The sequence below is a fragment of the Myxine glutinosa genome, chromosome 12 (assembly GCF_964187855.1).
Source record: "Myxine glutinosa chromosome 12, kmMyxGlut1.1, whole genome shotgun sequence".
In the NCBI taxonomy this organism is placed as follows: Eukaryota; Metazoa; Chordata; class Myxini; order Myxiniformes; family Myxinidae; genus Myxine; species Myxine glutinosa.
The window spans coordinates 79,685,842-79,706,732 of record NC_136272.1 but is presented as its reverse complement, the minus strand read 5'-3'; the positions used below and the strand labels follow the sequence as shown (position 1 = coordinate 79,706,732).

At 43.6% G+C, this 20,891-nt stretch overlaps 1 protein-coding gene across 2 annotated transcripts; it reads left to right on the top strand.

Moving 5' to 3' along the window:
* The first annotated feature begins 3,263 nt into the window (after window positions 1–3,263).
* LOC137437542 (E3 ubiquitin-protein ligase TRIM7-like) lies at window positions 3,264–20,514 on the top strand. 2 transcript variants are annotated; one of them, XM_068131952.2, is made up of 6 exons: window positions 3,264–4,027; window positions 6,898–6,993; window positions 10,169–10,402; window positions 12,149–12,171; window positions 16,445–16,602; window positions 19,330–20,514. In XM_068131952.2, the coding sequence occupies exons 1-6, from the start codon at window positions 3,593–3,595 to the stop codon at window positions 19,860–19,862; spliced, it is 1,479 nt and encodes a 492-aa protein (XP_067988053.2). In that variant the 5' UTR covers window positions 3,264–3,592; the 3' UTR covers window positions 19,863–20,514. The 2 variants fall into 2 exon arrangements, with proteins under 2 accessions (XP_067988053.2, XP_067988054.2); XM_068131953.2 differs by having other exon boundaries at window positions 3,265–4,027; window positions 16,448–16,602.
* The last annotated feature ends 377 nt before the right edge of the window (window positions 20,515–20,891 follow it).

The following is a 20,891-nucleotide window of genomic DNA, read 5'->3' as shown; positions in this document are numbered from 1 at the left end:
CGTGAGGAGGGGAACTGCGGACGGAGAGCTGCGGTTTCAGTGCAGAGATCGTGAGGACGAGCACAGCTACACGAGCGAGCTGCACGCCTGCTCGTTCGCTTCGCGCTGGAGGCCTACTTCGTGCCAGGGAGGGTGTTTCACGCGCGAAGTCGCCAAGGCCTCAGACGATCTTTGACAATTCTTGACGAGATACACCAGCCGATTTGAGCTAAGTTCCCACTAAATCACACCTATTTATTTTTCAGTTATATTTCCCTTTGTCTGTCTTCGGTTCTGTTTGGGAGCGCTCCATTTATGAATATAGTTTATTGATCGTGCATTTTCTTTGTGACCGGAAATTTCTTAATGTAGCCGACATTTCCTTGTACATTTTAAACCTATGTCGGTTCGATTAATTATGGCAGGTTTGAGGACTGCCGGTGGGATCCGTGAAGGTAAGCTCTCTTCGGTCTCTTCCCCCCACGCGTATTCTCCGCTATATTTTGACTGAACGCCTCGGGGTGTTAAGCTCGTTTGGTCATCTGTGTCACCCTGCGGTGTTCACCACATAGGGTACAATATATTGTTGCGGATTCAGGGGTCGGCGCTCCCCTTATCAAGGGGGGGTTAATCCCCTTGTCTTTTAAGCTGGCTGTCCCCAATCCTGGAAATTATGACGCTCCTCCCGGTCGGAATCAGCTAGGGTGATTGGTCAATGATGTCCCAAATACCTACGTACTAACCCCGACCGCGAGCAGGGAAATAACTCCCGCTCGAACCACGGATAAGATGGAAATTGCCGAGCGGTTTAGCAACCTGCGATTCGAGCTATTAACAAGGACTAACCCGATTATAGCGATTCTGATCGTGCCACAGGTACTCAATTGAGAAAAGACGGAGGCGATCGAATAAGAGGAAACCAGAGTAAGGGAAGAACAAAGAGTGGGTTTATTAATTATGTACAAAAACCAAAAGAAGAGGAAACGAAAGGAAGAATGTACAGGGAGAAGAAGAAGAAGCAGGACACAGGGCAGGCTTAACTACACAGTCTTAGCTTAACAAACCCCGGACAAACAAACAGACTCACACGGGATGGTAGTGGTAGGAGGAGAAGGTCCAAGCAGATGGTTCAAGCGTTGAGGTCCGGCTCCAGGTGTCGACTCGTACCGTGGCGAAAACCCGGGCAGGCAGCTAGCGTGTATCGGTGGCGCACGAGCGGACCTTACATATGGCGGGGGGGAAGGCCTTCGCAAGTCCGTATGCGCAGTTCCTATGAATTCATATGAATTAGGAGTTCCCAGCGCAGCTCGTTCCAACGCAGCTCTGTCCGTGCCCTCTCTGTTAGCGTGGCTCTCCCACTCACACTGCTCGTGAACTCCTTACTCAGCTTCTCTCCCTCCTCTCTTCTTGGTGTTCTCTCAACAGCAACGGTCCCCTGCGCAGTCCTTTTTAAGCAGTCCTCGCGCTTGCGCTTATATAACGCGCTTAGAAATCAATGCGCGCTTCATCGAGCCACGCCTATCAGTGAGCTCACCTCAGCCCTGATTGGGTAGCGAGGGCTCACCGGCTCCGCCCTTGACGGAACATTGACAGGGCCACGCCTCGTTCTTGGCGCTCCGCCCCCTTCTTCTCCAGCTTGACCACGTGCGTAATGGCCGCGCGAGCGCTTAAGGCAGCGATGACGGCTCAATGCAGCGAACGCTGCTGGCAAGCGAAGGCGCGTTATAGAATTGGGAGGGACAAGCCCCGACTGTAGGTGGGCATGATGGAGTAGCTTGGAGAGAGAGAGAGAGGTTCGAATGTGATGAATGGGGCCTACCTTATTTGATTAATGCACCGCAGATTCGACTATTGGGAACATGGCCTTATTTAAACACATACTATGGAGATAACTAAAGTCCTATGATGACCTACGTGTTGCATATGGCCTAACTATGGGTGCGACCTTTGACCTTTTAACAAATAGAATATTTACAAGAATTATTTACAAGTGAGGGTTCTAAAACCGCAACAATGTGTGTGTGTGTGTGTGTGTGTGTGTGTGTGTGTGTGTGTGTGTGTGTGTGTGTGTGTGTGCTGGGTATATGAAAGAAATGTGTACTGTCATATTCGAGTAGAGCCTCTGGACATACATACGCAAGGATGGACAGGACAGAATTACAGTAACCAAAATATAAGTCCCTAGTCGAGCAGACGTTGGGTCAGGACTACAAAGAAATGCTGGTTTTATTGTCCCCCGTCGCACCGCGGAGCGAAAGGGGGACTATGGTTTTCCCCTCCGTCCGTGTGTGCGTGCGTCCGTGCGTGCATCCGTGCGTGCGTGTGAACGTGCGCGCATGCGTCCGTGCATGCATGCGTAAGCGAAGGACCGAATTCTAATTTGGTGTGTGGGTGCAACCCACGTCAAAATCCAAGATGGCCGCCGCCATGTATGTCTGACGCCATGTATGTCTGAACCTTGTGAGCGGAATATCTTGAAAAATAAGCGAAGTACCAACTTCTAATCTGGTGTGTGGGTGTATCTAGGCATAAGGAAGAACGGTATTGAAAATTGGCTCGCCACGTCAAAATCCAAGATGGCCGCCACCATATACATGTCTGAACCTTGTGAGCAAAATATCTTGAAAAATAAACGAACTACTGACTTCTAATCTGGTGTGTGGGTGTATCCACGCATAAGGAAGAACGCTATTGAAAATTGGGTCGCCACGCCAAAATTCAAGATGGCCGCCGCCATGTATGTCTGAACATTGTGAGCGGAATATCTTGAAAAATAAGCGAAGTACCAACTTCTAATGTGGTGTGTGGGTGTATCCAGGCATAAGGAAGACCGCTATTGTAAATTGGGTCGCCACGTCAAAATCCAAGATGGCCGCCACCATATATTTGTCTGAACCTTGTGAGCGAAATATCTTGCAAATTAAACGAACTACTAATTTCTAATCTGGCGTGTGGGTGTATCCACGCATAAGGAAGAACGCTATTGAAAATTGTGTCGCCACGTCAAAATCCAAGATGGCCGCCTTGCGTCTTCCACTTTGTCAACTCACATCACTTCAATGACGGGGGACCGAGGCGTAACGCTTGTTCATTTGGGTTGTGGTGAGGTGAGGTGAGAGGTGGTAGCCGGCAGGAGACTCAGAAGATCCTGAATATACCATCACTGTAATTTATGCGAAATTCTTCAGTGACGTGTGGCATTTGAGATGGGTGCCACCCGGTTTCGTTCCACACAAGGAACTGCTAAAACAAGTTCTCGGAAAGGTGCTCTGTGTCGTCACGTTTGTGTCTGCTCTATTCTGTAATTGGCCAGGTACTGTGTTCCGTCACTACCAACACCGATTTAGCCACATGCTCAAGGAACTGCTAAAACAAGTTCTCGGAAAGGTGCTCTGTGTCGTCACGTTTGTGTCTGCTTTATTCTGTAATTGGCCAGGTACTGTGTTCCGTCACTACCAACACCGATTTAGCCACTTGCAGCGAGAAAGTCCAGATACACCATTGACTGCCGTTATCCTGTTTGCTTCACGTCTCCGTTTTTAAGAGAAAGGTTCAGTTAATATAAATATCAGGCCAATAAAAAGGTATTAGTGACAAAGTGAGAACACGCGTGATGTTGGCACCCGCGCATACCTGTTGTAGCAGGGCTACCTGTGACGTGAAATGCAGCAAAAATGGCACGTGCCCGCCTCGTCACGCGAATTCGACCGTAATTGAGCAGCAGGGTGAAGAATTCCATGTCATGGCGTTGATGAGTCGTCTGCAGCTCGGCGAAGGAGACCACGATCGTTGCGGAGTTTGCAGGAGTGCCGCGACCAAGCGCTGCGTGCCCTGCCACAACCTGTACTGTGAGTTACATTTGAAGGTGCACAGTGGGATGGGGCACCTGCTCACAGAAGCTACAGTCGATTGCTGCCTTTTGCATGGAAAGCCCATCGAGCTGTACTGCATGGAAGATGAGAGCATGATGTGCATGGTGTGCAATAAACTGGCATTTCACGCCTCTCACAACGTCCAGCCGCTGGAGGAAGTTCAAGCTCAACTCAAGGTATTTTAACAGTTTGATCTCAATAATCGGTGCAAGACCTTTTGCGGACTGTGACACTACGTATTAAGAGCCTGGCAGATTAATATGGCCTGGCAGCACGATCGATTTGCACGCTATAGGCTCTGAGAAGACAACCCTGGGTTCGAATCTTGACCGAGCTAGAAACTCCTATTTCGCATGAATGACAAGGCATCAAAATGTGCGCCGTCCATGGGCAGGATGTAAGGCTGGATGACCTGTCTGCCAGCACTGGTTGATGGTGGACACAAAAGATTCAACATTATCTTTCGTGAACTGTAGGCGAGTTATCTCTGTCACCCTGATATATATATATATATATATATATATATATATATATATATATATATATATATATATATATATATATATGTGTGTGTGTGTGTGTGTGTGTTTATGTATATACTGTATGTGTGTGTGTGTGTGTTTTCTGTATATATGTGTTTGTATTTTCTTTTTTTTGTATACAAGGTCGAGGCTCATCTAAGAGCTAACATTAATCACAAAAAAAAAAAAACGGACACATAACACATATAATAAAGGGAGCGGGAGACAAGATGGGGAGAGAGAGGGAAACATACAAGTACAACATTTGAGAGCAGGGACATCGGGAGAACTGTGGGAGGGAGAGGGCTTGGGGGGAGGAGGCTAGGGAATGGGGGTGGGAGAGGTATAAGACACATGGACACTGCTAGGACTTCCAGGAAAGAAGTCGATATTTGAAAAAAGTGGATCTGGGGTGAATTAGCGGCGGTAGAAAAGATCAAGGTTTTAGATGGGGGAAGATAAGAGATGGTGGTGAACAGCTGTTTTAAAGACCTGGAGGGAGGAGTGGGATTGAAGAGAGTGTGGGAGTTTGTTCCAGAGACAGGAGAAAAGAGGAATGAAGGAGTGAAGGTGAATAGAGAGTCTTGATTTTGGCAGTTTAACCTTAAGAGGGTTGTTGGCAGATCTTGTGCGACCTGTAGGAATATTTGGGGGACAGAGCACAGAGAGAGCTGGGGGGGCAAGGCCGGAGAGGAGTCGGTAGAAGACAGAAAGACCACCAACCTGCCTGCTGTGAGTGAGTGAAAGGCCCTTAGAGTTAGCTTCATCGCGGGAGATTCCAATGATAGTATATTCCAATGTATATGTATATATGTGTGTATATGTATATACTGTATGTATATGTATATAAATGACCATGGCCATGGAATGTTGTGCAATGCATGTAAAATATATAAAACTCTTTCGAAGCACTGACTCATTCACTCACGTAAATGCTTCGTACCTTCTCGGTTGGCTCGAACGCTGATATTTGGCTCGAAGCCATTGCTATTATTAGGTTGGAAGAGCCATTCATTGGTTATATACACACACACACACACACACACACACACACACACACACACACACACACACACACACACACACACACACAAAGTGCATTCAGAAAGTATTCAGACCCCTTCCACTTTTTCACATTTTGTTATGTTACAGCGTTATGCTGAAATCGTTTAAATTCATTTTTTCCCTCATCAATCTACACTCAATACCCCATAATGACAATGAGAAAACAGAATTTTAGAAAGTTTTGAAAATTTATTAAAAATAAAAAACTGAAATATCACATTGACATAGTGTATTCATACCCTTTGCTATGACACTTGAAATTTAGCTCAGGTGCCTCCCATTTCTCTTGATCATCTTAGAGATGTTTCTACACCTTGATTGGAGTCAACCTGTGGTAAATTCAATTGATTGGACATGATTTGGAAAGGCACACACCTGTCTATATAAGGTCTCACAGCTGACAATGCATATCAGAGCAAAAACCAAGCCATGAGGTCGAAGGAACTGCCTGCAGAGCTCAGAGACAGGATTGTGTCGAGGCACAGATCTGGGGAAGCCTACAAAAAAATTTCTGCTCCATTGAAGGTTCCCAAGAGCACAGTGGCCTCCATAATTCTTAAATGGAAGAAGTTTGGAACAACCAGGACTCTTCCTAGAGCTGGCCGCCCGGCCAAACTGAGCAATCGGGGGAGAAGGGCCTTGATAATAGAGGTGACCAAGAACCCGATGGTCACTCTGGCTGAGCTCCAGAGATCCTGTGTGGAGATGGGAGAAACTTCCAGATGGACATCCATCACTGCAACACTCCACCGATCTGGGCTTTATGGCAGAGTGGCCAGACAGAAGCCAAACAGTTCAATTTTGGTTTCATCGGACCACAGAATCTTGTTTCTCACAGTCTGAGAGTTCTTTCGGTGCTTTATGGCAAACTCCAAGCGGGCTTTCATGTGTCTTTCACTGAGGAGAGGCTTCCATCTGGAGAGGCTTCCATGAAAGGTGTATGCTGCATGTGTGAGAAGTGTTATGATTTATGGGAGCGAGACATGGGTAATGAACGTAGAGCAGCAACGAAGGCTGGAAAGGGTGGAAATGCGAATGGTTCGGTGGATGTGCGGAGTATCGTTGAGAGAGAGGAAGACAAATGATGAATTGCAAAAGATGATGGGAATAGAGCCTGTGATTGATGCTGTGAAGAGGAACAGGTTGAGATGGTTTGGTCATGTGTTGAGGAAGGATAAAAGTGACTGGTTGAGAAGAGTGATGGAAATGAATGTGGAAGGAAGTAGAGGACGGGGAAGACCGAGAAAGACTTGGCTGAAGATGGTGGAAGAAATACGGGCAAGGGGGTTAACAAGGAGAGATGCAGAAAATAGGGCAAAATGGAGAAGATTGTCATGGGGACCGCAAGGCTAACCCCCGCTCTAGCAGGGAAAATGGCCTTAAAATGCCTGTTGTTGTTGTTGTTGTATATATGTATTAGCATAGCTTGGTTGTACCCTAATTCTGTCTGGTTTTATCAGGCTTCTCTTGGTTCCAAAGTTCAGAATGTGGTGACGAAGACGAAGCAAATCGTTTCTTGTCTGCAACAGATAGAAGATACCAGCATAAAGCAGCAGGTAAGAGCCATCGCCGCATGCTTGGAACAGAATATCTTGTTCGACAAGTCTGAGGACATATGGATTTTTCATCAAATGGCAACAAGTACGTCAATGTGGTATGTTTAGTTTTGCCTTCACAAAATTATTTTTAGGAATACAGGCATGATAGGAATGTTATGCAAAAACCACCTTTAGAGGCCATTTTTCCCCGCAAGCGGGGGTTGGCCTTTTTCGGGAACCGTGGTTGTTGTTGTTTTTCGGTCCCCTTTTTGAAGCAATGTTTTACGGCCGGATGCCCTTCCTGACGCCAACCCTTTTTTTTTTTGCCGCCTTTAACGACAAACAGGGAATTACCAGTGAACTGGTACTCAATTAGCCGACCTCGGAAAGATGACAGGCTGAGTCAACCCCCCTGGCGTTAATTCAGCGATCGACCGGGATTTGAACCCAGGATCCTAGGATCCTAAGCCGGCACCCTAGCCGCTATCCTAAGCCGGCACCCTAGCCGCTATCCTAAGCCGGCACCCTAGCCGCTAGCCCAACACCATCAGATTGAAAGTGCTAAATGTTCCATCAGAATACTTTGAAAGTGTTCAACACAGGCAGCATGTGCTGCAAGAAAAGAAAAACTAGAGTGAACTTTGTGATGTTGTCCATAAAAATATCCACAAACAAATCATCTACAAGAACTGAGATTTTCATCATGGCAGATTTCACATAAATGTTTGCAAGATGACTGAGAACCCAGTGCTGAACACCATGTGCCTTTTCTCCTTTCAGTAGGAAACAACAGAATTGTTTGCTCCCACTATGACATTGCAGCTGTCACTGGCAAATCCAATTAGGTTCTCGCAAGTTATTTTGCTGTATTGGCTGAAAGAAAGGAAGACAAAGTTTCTTAAAACTTAAGAAAACAGTTGTGCATCAAACCCATAAAACTGAAAAGAAAGAAAGAAAAAATAAACAAATAAAGGAGATAATGAATAATAAAAGTATAAATTTTGTTATTAAAAGAGGTATATTACAAATCGCAAAATCATTTGGAGAGAAGAAAAAAGAAATCCTGTTTAGTATTTTAATTACCAACCTTAAGCGAAATGCGTAAGACTCTAGACCTTGAAAGGAATGTCGAGCAATTAATTATCAAGATGTGAGATTGTAATATTATGCAATGCAAAATACCTAACATTTTTAGGGGAAAAGAGGAATGTTATGCAAGACAATGCAAATTGGAATGTTTGGCATAATGTTGTAATTTAATCTCGTTCATCTGTCATTAATCTTAAGCCTGGTGTTGGCTAAGTGGTTCGGGTGCCGGTTTGGGATCCTAGGATCCTGGGTTCGAATCCCGGTCGATCGCTGAATTAACACCAGGGGGGTTGACTCAGACCTGTCATCCTTCCGAGGTCGGCAAATTGAGTACCAGTTAACTGGTAATTCCTTGTGTGTCGCAAGAGGTGACCAACAGGGTTGGCGGCAGGAAGGGCATCCGGCCATAAAACATTGGTTCAAAAAAATGGGACCAAGGTGCCCTGCTCTGTGGGGGAAAATGGCCTCTAAAGGTGGTTCTTCATCTATCATTAATCTTACTCAGCAAAATATGTGGAATGGCAGGATAGCCTGTAGGTATACACAGTACACTCTCCTCTCCGACACCCCTACCTGTCTCACCTGGTATCGAATCTCGACCCAGCTATAAAGTGCTATTCTGCTGTTTCGCAGGCAATGTGAGACATCAATGTGGGTCTCTTCCATCGGATGGGCATTAAACTCGGTGTTCTCGCCTGTTAGTAGTCGTTGGTGAACGTTAAAGATGAAAAAATTACAATAACGAAGATGTTATTTCAGAGTTTCTCGGAAGGAAATCATCGATCCATATATGACGTGGACACAGGGAAATGAGGGAAGGGCACATTATTTCATTTGCATTACGTCACACCTAAAAAATACTTGGAATACTTCATTTTTTTTGCTGTACTATCATAGTCAAGCAAACCAAGCAGTTTCCCTTGAATATTTACCTCTTTTGCCAGCTCGAAGGCTTGCTACTTGTTTTTGCTTTTATTGTCAGTTATTTTTATGTTTTGGAGTAATGAACACAGTGCATGCTCCTCTCGGGTGTCAAATGTTGTTTGATCTCTGGCAGGGTTGCTATTCCCAGGGTAAGTGCAGTTTTGTTAAAAAAACAAAACCAAAAAAACATCCTTGTCAAATATGAAGCTGACCCGGAGGTGTAATGGTTAGAGAGCGTCAATTCTGAGTCCGGAAGGCCAGAAACTTTAATACCAGAGACTTTTAAAATTGTGCATGCTGCTTTGGTGCTTGAGGGTCAGCATTTAAAAAAGGATGGAAAAAAACAACCATATGTTGGCAACCTCAGAGCAAACTTGTATGGGCCCAAGTGTACGGTAGCCTCATCCTGTGTTGAAGTTCCAAGAAAGGGAAATAGTTTTACAGAAATGCCGTATGGGTTAATTATTACGTAGTTACTGCATGATGAGATGTTAGTGTCCTGAGTTCAAGCCACTGTCTCTTTCCATTGAATCAACACCAGGTGGGTTGACTCAGCCTGTCATCCTTCTGAGGTAGGCAAAATGAGTACCAGATAACTGGTACTGGTATAACTGGTATAACTGGTACTGGTATAACTGGTATAGAGAGGCATTGCAGCAGCAGCAGACGCACCATGTTGCACTACCAACTTCTCAACCCATCTTTCTTCTTTCTGCTTCGTTCTTTTTATTCTTTCCTTTTTTCCTTCTTCTTTCTCATGATACCTTTTTCATTTCCATATTTGCTTATTTATCTTTGCCAATGTAGATTTGTGTATTTCTATCACCCGGAAGCCATTGGGACATAAACCGTGCTTGTATAGGATTGTCGTGTAGGTAATTTCCTTATGAATCCATGTGATCATTGCTCTGTGACACTTTTTGATGGTGTTCCATTGTAATTCCGTTAGATCCCTCATCAACCCACCACCACTTCCTACTCTCCTCATCCTCCACTCTCCCCAACACCACCACCTCATTACCCTTCCCTTCATGTCTTTCTTCCTCCCCTCACATTCCCAAGCCTTTCTCCCTCTTAAGTCCTTCCCAGCTATTTACATAGACTATATAATAATTGCTATATAATAATAACTAAATAATAATTGCTTAGCATTTTTAAGAATGTTTTTTTTTTTTTTCAGGAAGCGACAGAAAATTTCATAGAAGAGATAAAGGTCAAACAAAACAAGTTGAACAATGTGATTTTACAATTCGTGAATCAATCTCTGGAGAATATATTGCGGCAGAAAAGTGAATCGGACGTTATTCTGGACAAACAGAAACAGGATCTGCAAGATCAGCAGCAAAACTTTGTTCAAATTGAGACCGATTTGCAGAAGGCACTACATAAACAAAATGTAGTGACATTTCTACAGGTAAGAGAGACTTTTTCACATCTCATCATAGTGCTCACATGTTATGTCACGAATGAAGTGCTTCTGACATTGGTGTGAAATGCTGGAATATCTGCACTTGATGTCATGGCCTGAAAAAAGAATGCAGCTTTTAAAGGGATGCAAATAAAATGTCACAAACTAACTAGAACGGCACTCTTCAATGTCGCCCGATAGGCCTCTGCCCACATTATTACATCATTATACATACTTTTAACAAATTTGATTTAAATCCCTTCAGCTGTTCTCAAGTATCACATGACCTCTGACCTTCGACGTCAAAATCGAATCAGTTCATCTTTGCATCATAATATATACTTGTACCAAGTTTGATCAAAATCACATCACTCTGGTTCAAAAATTAGTACAGTAACATATTTTTTTTTAACCTAACAGGACCTCTAACCTTTGACCTCTTGACCCCATAATCAAATCTGTTTATTTTTACATCATTATACATATCTGTTCCAAGTTTGACTTGGTTCCCTTCAGCCGCCCTTAAGTTATCGCGGTCATGAAAACTCGTCGTGGAAGGAAGGATGGACGGACAACCCGAAAACATAATGCCTCCGGCACCTCCTGCAGCAGATGGCTATGAGTTGCATTATTGGATGAGGACACGGCTGGAGTACTATACATTTACATATATATTTACAGGAGTATATAAATAAATAAAAACCACCTTTAGAGGCCATTTTTCCCCGCAAAGCGGGGGTTGGCCTTTTTCGGGGACCGTGGTTGTTGTTGTTTTTTGGTCCCCTTTTTGAAGCAATGTTTTACGGCTGGATGCCCTTCCTGCCGCCAACCCTTTTTGTCGCCTTTTACGACAAGCAGGGAATTACCAGTGAACTGGTACTCAATTTGCCGACCTCGGAAGGATGACAGGCTGAGTCAACCCCCCTGGCGTTAATTCAGCGATCGACCGGGATTCGAACCCAGGATCCTAGGATCCTAAGCCGGCACCCTAGCCACTAGCCCAACACCAGGAGTACTATACATATATACACCATTGTCTCTGGCTGTGGCTTTCGTTCTCTCTGCGATTTTGTTCCTCATGCATGACCACATCCTTTAAGTTACAAACTCCAAACCCAGGATACAAATACAACTTTGTCGGTGGGGTAACATAGGCTATGTGGCCGCAGCCTCGCGCAGGGGTGTGGTGGGACAATAAATTCACTATGTAAATGTGTGCAGTGTAGTGCCACCTAGTGGTGGGGGCAGAGGGTATTACAATTCCTTTTTTACCTGTGCAATGCTGAGGTTAAAGCACTCCTTGCATGGGTAAATTTGTTTGTCCTCCTTCCCCTCTCCCAATGCCTAAAAGAGAGAGGCCTGGCAAAGCCCCCCTAAAAGATATACAAATATAAATAAATAAATAAATATATATATATATATATATATATATATATATATATATATATATATATATATATATATATATATATATTTTATCCAACTTAATCGTCACAATTAAATGATTTGGCATTATGTCACCCTGGCAACTCATTCGTGATTCAGCAGTTGAACTGCTTTCTTGATGGAGTTACTGTATCTTATGAACAAACTTGATGCTTAATGTTGTGGTCTGAATTCACATCGTTCAAACTATGCTTATCTATTTATAAAATGTACTTAATAACATGAAACCTCGACAGAGCATGCTGTAAGCTTGTTTCATAAAATGAAAATTCTTTTTCACCATTATAATGAAATTTGTATTTACAGGAGTACAAGAAACATCACTCAAGGTAGGATTGCAATAAAATTCACAAATCATCAATGTCATGCCTTCAAGCATAAACAAGTGGTTCTCAAACTTTTTTGTTCACGACCAAAAATTTAAAATCACATTCGCATCACGACCCAAATGGTACCGGTACCTACTTGATATTGGTACTTATGACAAAATTTGTCAGGAAAAACTTTTTCGACGTGAAAAACCCTTCTCAAAAACAGAGATTTTGGGGAGAGTTTTCAAGTTTGGGTCATGACTCTGGGTTTGGAAACCCTTGATATAGAACATCAACTTATGACAAACCAGTATTTGCCGTTTCCTTTTATTATCTCGATAGATCCTCATTATTTACCTTTTCTTTCAATTTATTTTAGAACTATTTATGTCTTGTGGTGAAGCTTGTATACAAATCAAATGCAGAATAAGGAATAATGAGACATCAGTATACATTCGAATGAATAAGAACCACCTTTAGAGGCCATTTTTCCCCACAGAGCAGGGGGTTGGCCTTTTTTTGGGCACCTTGGTCCCCTTTTTGAAGCAATGTTTTATGGCCGGATGCCCTTTCTGCCGCCAGCCATGTTAGTCGCCTCTTGCAACACACAGGGAATTACCAGTGAACTGGTACTCAATTTGCCGACCTCGGAAGGATGACCGGCTGAGTCAACCCCCCCTGGTGTTAATTCAGCGATCGACCAGGATTTGAACCCAGGATCCTAGGATCCCAAGCCGGTACCCTAACCGCTAAGCCAACACCAGGCTGTATACATTTGAATGAATATCAAGGGCATTCATACAAATAAACACATTATTAAATGGCATTTTCAGTTGAGACCAATGAAGCATCATGAGCCTTTGGTATAGATGGCAATACCAAACAGAACAAGACACATGCATTCCATCTTACTTTACAATGTGCATTCGTTCAACTGACATCGGCTCTCCCGCCACCTTCAGTGGTGATATTTCGACAAAATGATACTTTGTTGAAAGTGCGGGTGTTTATGTTTCAAGTTCAGTAAGATACACTTGAGCACAACATGGTCTCAACTGAGGTGTAGCTTCCTCGAAAACCTTTGTTAAGAAGAGGCAAAGGTTATTGGGAATCCCAGGAAATAAAATTTACTGGGTGGCAGACATCCCTTGCTCTTTTGTTGAATCGGTTCCAATTGGGTTTCATAATCCCAGTAGTGAAGCCAGGTTTCATCAACAGTTAACAGATGAGTAGCCATTCTCAACCAGCTGATGGGGCCATCGTCAGTAGACTAGTGAAGTTGGAAGTTTGCAGTGTATGGCTCTTCCTCATCAGGTGTTCCCCATCCACTGGTAGTCCCACGACGAACACGTCTCCTCCACCAGAACCGAGTGATTTGAGCTGCATATACGTTGAACAGTTTGAGTATCTGATGAGATTAAGCCAGCCGTTGTTGTCAATTGTGTGTGCTGAGGTTGCAGAGGACTCATCTTTCTGAGAATTTGGATATGACAAAGTGTTTGTGGATGATGGAAAAAATTGTTCCAAGATGAATTTTATGTTATGTGGATAAGTGAGGCCATGATCCTCCACTATGAATGCCTCAAACTGAAGAACAGTTTGTCAGTCAGTTTTCATCGCCAGTCACACATATAGGATTTATAGTGTAGGTGAATGTAAGAAAAACAAGACTGATAGTCTAACAACAGCATAGCCGGGCTTGTTGTCCCCGGTCGCACCGCGGAGCGAAAGGGGGATTATGGTTTTCCCCTCCGTCCGTGTGTCCGTGCGTGCGTGCGTGCGGGCGTGCGGGCATGTGTGCGTAAGCGAAGGACCGCATTCGAATTTGGTGTGTGGGTGCAACCCACGTCAAAATCCAAGATGGCCGCCGCCATGTATGTCTGATGCCATGTATGTCTGATGCCATGTATGTCTGAACCTTGTGAGCTGAATATCTTGAAAAATAAGCAAAGTACCAACTTCTAATCTGGCGTTTGGGTGTATCTAGGCACAAGGAAGAACGCTATTGGAAATTGGGTCGCCACGTCAAAATCCAAGATGGCCACCGCCATGTATGTCTGAACCTTGTGAGATGAATATCTTGAAAAATAAGCGAAGTACCAACTTCTAATCTGGTGTGTGGGTGTATCTAGGCATAAGGAACAACGCTATTGAAAATTGGGTCGCCACGTCAAAATCCAAGATGGCCGCCTTGCATCTTCCACTTTGTCAACTCGCATCACTTCACCGACAGGGGACATAGGCGTAACGCTTGTTTGATACTTTAGTTGAAGAGGATATCATTTTATATTCTCTTTTACTCCTGGTTTCATTCTATTGGTGAAATGGTGTTTTTTTTTTTTTTTTTTTTTTTTTGTATACTGAATCGAGGCTCGTGAAAGAGCTAACATTTATTTCACAAACAAATCAACCAGACAAACAAAATATACAAAAAGAGGGAGTGGAAGACAAGATGGGGAGAGAAGGGGAAGCACACAACCACAACATTTGAGAGCAGGGAGAAGTGTGGGAGGGAGAGGGCTTGGGGGCAGGAGGCGTGGGAAAGGGGGGGGGGGAGGGGGGGGAACCAATGCAACCAAATACAAACCAATGTTAGGCGCAAGTAAAACCAATGCAACCAAAAACAGTTAATGAGTTGATGAAGGAGTGAGAAAAATATTTTGAAGCAGCAAGAAAATATGAATACAAATATCTGGAACTAATAAAAAGATTGGAGTGTGCTTGTGCTGGGAAGTCGGCTGCGTGTGGACCCTTCCACCAAACTGTGTGGATCAAACAAGACCAAAAGTCTAACAGCGGCGTAGCTGGGCTTGTAAAATATTATAAACCACAAACACATATGATTAGCTTTTCAAACAGTCGCTGATGCTGCTTGTAACATTAGCAAATAAATTTGGAGTCATCACGACATCCATGAGGTAAGTTTTACTTGCAGAACTGGGCGACGATCTACTGTAATCTATATACCCCACAAGGGTTGGGGGTGTGCTTATTTACCAAGCAGCTAGCTAGCGCTTGCCAAGCCAGCAGTTCCTTAAGGGTTTTGAACGGAGTGCTTGCTCGAATGCTTAAACCAAACGGCGATCTCTCCACAAGAAACTTGGTAAATGAACACAACCAATGTTCTTGAGACCCGACCACAGATCGACTGTAATCTAAATACCCCAAAGAGGAATGACCCTTCCTGCAGCTCCCGTCGTGAGCGGGTGTACTCGTAAATTAAAATGTCGGTCGGTGGAGTCAGCCGTCGTAATGACATCATAGACGTAATGACGTAATGGGCACAAAAGTGCCGCTACTTTAATATGTAGAAGATGATGTATTTTAACTTACAGTACATTTGCAGTCACTACGAAGGGATTAGTGTTATGATTAAATTTACTAGAATATTAGTGTTACGTTATCATTATGTCGAAAATGATATTACTATCAAAAAACCGAGGTGAATTCCTTACTTCGGCGGTTATTAATAATCGTGCCGAACACCGCTTACATCATCGATTCATGAACCATACACAATTTAAATCCATTAACTTTCCTTTCACAACATTGGGATTGAAGTATTATGGTTATATTTACTATATTATTCTTACGAAAACGATACTACTGAAACGATACACAACTGTATTAAGAAACCTGGGCTTAATTTGTCCGAAGCAGTCCGAAGGTGAGGCATGAAGCCCAAGGCCTATACGTACAGTATTGTTGGAAGAGCCGTAACATCTATGCTTTCGATATTTGATGGCCATTTTAACAATCGGTTTGTTTGTTTCACACTGAATGAAAAACGTAAAGGTAGAGCATGGCGAATGTGATATATGACAGGTTCCACAATATGTTCAGCATGAACAGCATATAAATCAAAATGGCGGTGCGTGGAGTCAGCCGCCGTACTCCCGTAATGACATCAGACGTAATCACATCACCCTGTCATGTGACCAGATCCTCAGCTCTGATTGGTATATGTTTAAGGGGACATACATACATACAGACAGACAAACACTGTTCTAGACGGCTTTGCCCTACGGGCTACGCCATAATAAAACGTCATGTTTTGGAATAATGTCAATCCATAAATGAATTATAGTGTCAATCATACCTTGTCTTTCCTTTGTTGTCATTCCTTTCTACTTTGTTTAGTTGTTTTTTGGTAGTTCCATCACTCCACATTAAAAAAAAAAAAAATTTGATGGTTTTTTTCTGATTTATTTCGGTAAAATCCAGGAATTAAGGAATAGAGTGATGATCTCAGATACTGCTTGCTGAGAGTCTGAGACAACTATTCTTCCAGCAGGCTGGAAGCAGCAATGCAGGCACAAGATCGACAAGTGAAACTGCCTGCAGAGGTGAAGAATGAAGTTTGTAGAAAAGACCTCATGGATCTTTTTGACAACGTGATCGAGAATTATTGGGGAGACAAGGTCAAACAGACATTCTGGTTAAGTCAATGTGAGTTAAACCTCCTTGTTACTTGGCAAAAGGGCAGCACATTCTTATGCAAATTAATTTTACAAAAATATATATTTTTTCTCTTCCAGTCGAGAAAACGTTTTACAACATCCAACCTAATGGAGAAAAATGTTTAACATACGTATTGCTTGACAGTTTGCAAATCTGTAATGTAATATTGGTGGAATAAGGTATATTTCTTGTTTCTTTCAAAATGACGACAACAACAACAGTCATTTTAAGGCCATTTTCCCTGCCAGAGCAGGGGTTTGCCTTGTGGGCCCCATGACAATCTTCTCCATTTTGCCCTATTTTCTGCATCTCCCCTTGTTAACCACTTTGCCCGCATTTCTTCTTCCACCACCTTTAGCCAAGTCTTTCTCGGTCTTCCCCGTCCTCTACTTCCTTCTGCATTCATTTCCATCACTCTTCTCAACCAGTCACTTTCATCCTTCCTCAACACATGACCAAACCATCTCAACCTGTTTCTCTTCACAGCATCCATCACAGGCTCTATTCCCATCATCTTTCGCAATTCATCATTTGTCTTCCTCTCTCTCAACGCTACTCCGCACATCCACCGAACCATTCGCATTTCCACCCTTTCCAGCCTTCGTTGCTGCTCTTCGTTCATTACCCATGTCTCGCTCCCATAAATCATAACACTTCTCACACAAGCAGCATACACCTTTCCCTTCAGCTTCAAAGACACTCCCCTCCTCATCAGCATGCCACTCAGTTCCAGAAACTTCTTCCATGCACATCTCACTCGAGCAACCGTTGCCGATTCTGATTCACCTTCTCCATTCAGCATGTCTCCTAGGTAGCAAAATGTTTTCACACCTTCCAGCTTCACGCTGTCTCCACGATCCAACTCAACATTTCCTCCATCTGCAGCTCCCTCTGTGCACACCTTACACTTGAATGTAGCTGCCACACTGGTTAATGACCCTCTCACACCACTACATTTTTGATGAACCCACTCAGCGCACATTGTACATTGAATGGAGTTCACTCCGACACCCTTCCTGCACACAGCACACGGCCACTTCCCAGATCTTTCCACCTCACCACATGCTTTACCACTTGCCATCACCTTCGTTTTTCCAATATTCACCTTCAGACCTTTTGTCTCCAAATTCACCTTTGTTTTGTCTCCTTCAGACCATCTTTCAAAATGACTGTTTTAAGCTATTTCTATTTTTATGTGGTTTTAAATATGGCATTGATCCAGGAATGTGCAAGGGACACCCACGTCCCCTCTTTCTTTCTCGGTATGGTGGTGGGTGGTCTGTGTGCAGCCTCTGTGGTTGATTCTCTGCCGCTCCATATCTCAACCCGCAGATCAGTGGGCAGCAGCCTCTTCACTCTCTGCAGACCTGGACAAAATCACAAACTGGTCAAAAAAGTGGCACATGTCTTTAAATCCTGACAAATCTCACACTCTCACTATGTCTCTCTGAAAGGACCATCTGGAAAATCCTCCCATCTACATTCTCAACAATCCTTTCAAAGAAGTTCTTCCACTCAAGCTTTTGGGTTTCACTATCTGCCATGATCTTTCCTGGGAAAACCACATTTCCAAGCTGGCCTCCAAAGCCAGTCGCCGACTGGGCATCCTGCGCTGTGTAAAGTCCTTTTTCTTGGCACTTCTGAGCTCACCACCACATACAAAACTTTCATCCGCAGATTGATGGAGTACTGCTCTCCCCTCTGGGCTGGTGCTCCTGCCTCACACCTCGCTTGGCTTCACGCTGTGGAAACCAAGGCTTTTAGAATCATTGGTAAATAATTGGTACTGTGAGGAAGCTGATTCTGAGGGTCTTTCACTCTCTCATCGCAAGCAGGGTAATGGTCTTTATATCTCTACCGAATCCTCTCTGGCATTGCAAACCCCCTTCTGTCTGTGCTTTGTCCTCCAAATATTTCTGCAGGATGCACAAGGTCTGCCAGCAACCCCCCTTCAGGTGAAACTGTCAAAATCAAGAATCACTGCTCACCTTCACTTTTTCCCCCAAATTCTCTAAGTGAGGGAGCCATGTGAGTACAGGAGGCTAACGGGCCTCGTGGTTGCAGCTGGTTGATCAGTATCTCAAAGAGATAGGAATGGGCCAGGCATTTGCCTGGGAGATGGCCAGGTCGCAGTCCATGGAGTACTGGAGGAACGTCGATGTGGTGGCGCACTGCTCCAGTGCGATGCACCCATACCTGACTTGGCCTTCCTGAAGCTTTCAATCTCAATCCTTCAAGGATTCAAGCAGGTGTTGGACTACCATATATGCCATCCTTGATCCATACCCACAATCTGTTCTACCTCAATAACCATACCAAAACTAAACCTTGTACTTAGAGGTTACTGTTTCCTTCCTCCTCTCTCTTTCCTATTTTTGTGCTTGTTCATGCCCTTGCTTGTTGTTTCCAATTGTATCTCCATTGCCCCACTCTCAGTTACTCGCATTTTTACCACCTGTCACTTGTCTTTTCGAGGTTCCTCATCTTGTGTCAAAAAATGACCTTCATCTTCCCTTGCCCTGACGAAGTTATAACGTCTGAACCTTCATCTTTATTTTGCTCCATACAGTGGATTCGCATACCTTTATCAACTTCCAGTGGGTCACAGATTTTCATTTTCTTTTAAAATCTGAACTCGATGTGAAAGAGATGCTGCTTCTATGCTTTAAATAAAGATCTGGTTTGTAACTAAAGTGATCTGTGCTCTGTTGACAGATGGACGGGTACCTACTATTGATGAAGACACGGCTTATGAACATTTTGTGTTCAACTCCAGCAAAAGAACAGTACAATATCACAGAAGACGACAAAACATCCCAGAAAGTTCTCGGAGGTTCACGTCACAAGAGCAAGTTCTTGCCGTAGATAACTTTTCCTCTGGCCGCCACTATTGGGAAGTGGATATTATCTCATCTTGGTGCCGTGTTGGTGTGGCCTACTCATTTGTTGATGGGAGATCCAAAATTGGAGACAATTGTGATTCCTGGTGTGTAGAAATACGAAATGCACAGTATAGTGCATTGCACGGCGAGGAATTTACCCAGTTGAGTATTTCTGGATTGTGTCAGCGGGTAGGGCTGTACCTGGATTATGAGGATGGCCGACTAGAATGTTACATCGCTGAGACCATGACACTTCTGCACACATTTAAAGCAAGATTTCATGACCGACTTTACCCTGCTCTTGGTTTGTATCATGTGGATGATTATTTGCGATTCTCAAAACTTCAAGATAATTACCAATGGTAGTCTGTGCCTTACCTTCTTCAGTAATGACTAATGTTTTCAAGCTGGGGCTTTGGCAAGATCCTAGAGGTACAATCAACTTTCTCAATGACAGATGCACGACTGCTTCAAATGACCAAGATAAAATCACAAGAGTGAGCTGAGCAGTATAGTGCTTGCATTTGCGTTTGCTATTTTACGGTACAATCTCACACCATGGACATGCAGAGAAGAAAAAAATGGAGACAGGACAATTCCAAAAAGAAAGTGATATGCTGTATTGAACTTCAAAGTGATCTCAATCAAATGTGTTCTTTGTTACAATATCATATATCTTTTATGAATAATGCTAAGTAAAAGCTAAATTTAAACCTCTTGTGTAACAATTACTGTACATAAAGGTTCCAGAGGCATGATGACAACTGTCAGACTCCCTTGCCCAAGAGGCTGGCAATTGGTGATGTTATGCAAGGGATGGTTCATAATGAGGCTAAATTAGGTGGAATGATAGATGGTGCTCCAATTCCTAATCGGTGTAAATTCCAGACGAGATGTTCTCTTGTATTGCCTATAATTTTCCATACAATTATTCTGAAAATGGGAATTTTGTGTGTAGTTTGATTAATTGGCTTTAATATCTTGTCATTATTCCAAATAAAGATGTAAATTATTCATTATTGGCTGTATGGATGGTTTAGATAGCCAGCAAGCGGCTTTTTTTCTTATAATCTTGCCATAAATTTTACCTTTTTTAACCCTGCTCACTCTTCCCCTGGAAGCTGGCTTGACACTTATACCTGTATTTTCATTCAGCAGCTAAAGGCCGATTCAAACCGTCAATTGACTGCACCAGCCTGCTCATTGGAGAGGTTATTTTGAACTAAAGCTAAGGGTGGAGCTCGGGATGGAGAAAAAAATTGAGGATGACACCGGGGAGTGGCAGTTGCAGTTAAAGCGAGAGTGTTTGAGCCTTCACCAGGTGAGCAAGAAGCCTAGACAGCCACAAGTTAGCAGCCATAAGTTACCAGCCAAGATTTGGTGGACAGGCTGGGT

Excerpts from the sequence above, each read along its gene's own strand:
- LOC137437542 (XM_068131952.2), top strand. The coding sequence starts at position 3,593 with ATGTTGGCACCCGCGCATACCTGTTGTAGCAGGGCTACCTGTGACGTG. Across the intron at positions 4,028-6,897 it reads AAGTTCAAGCTCAACTCAAG|GCTTCTCTTGGTTCCAAAGT; the intron begins GTATTTTAACAG and ends TGGTTTTATCAG. Across the intron at positions 10,403-12,148 it reads ATGTAGTGACATTTCTACAG|GAGTACAAGAAACATCACTC; the intron begins GTAAGAGAGACT and ends TTGTATTTACAG.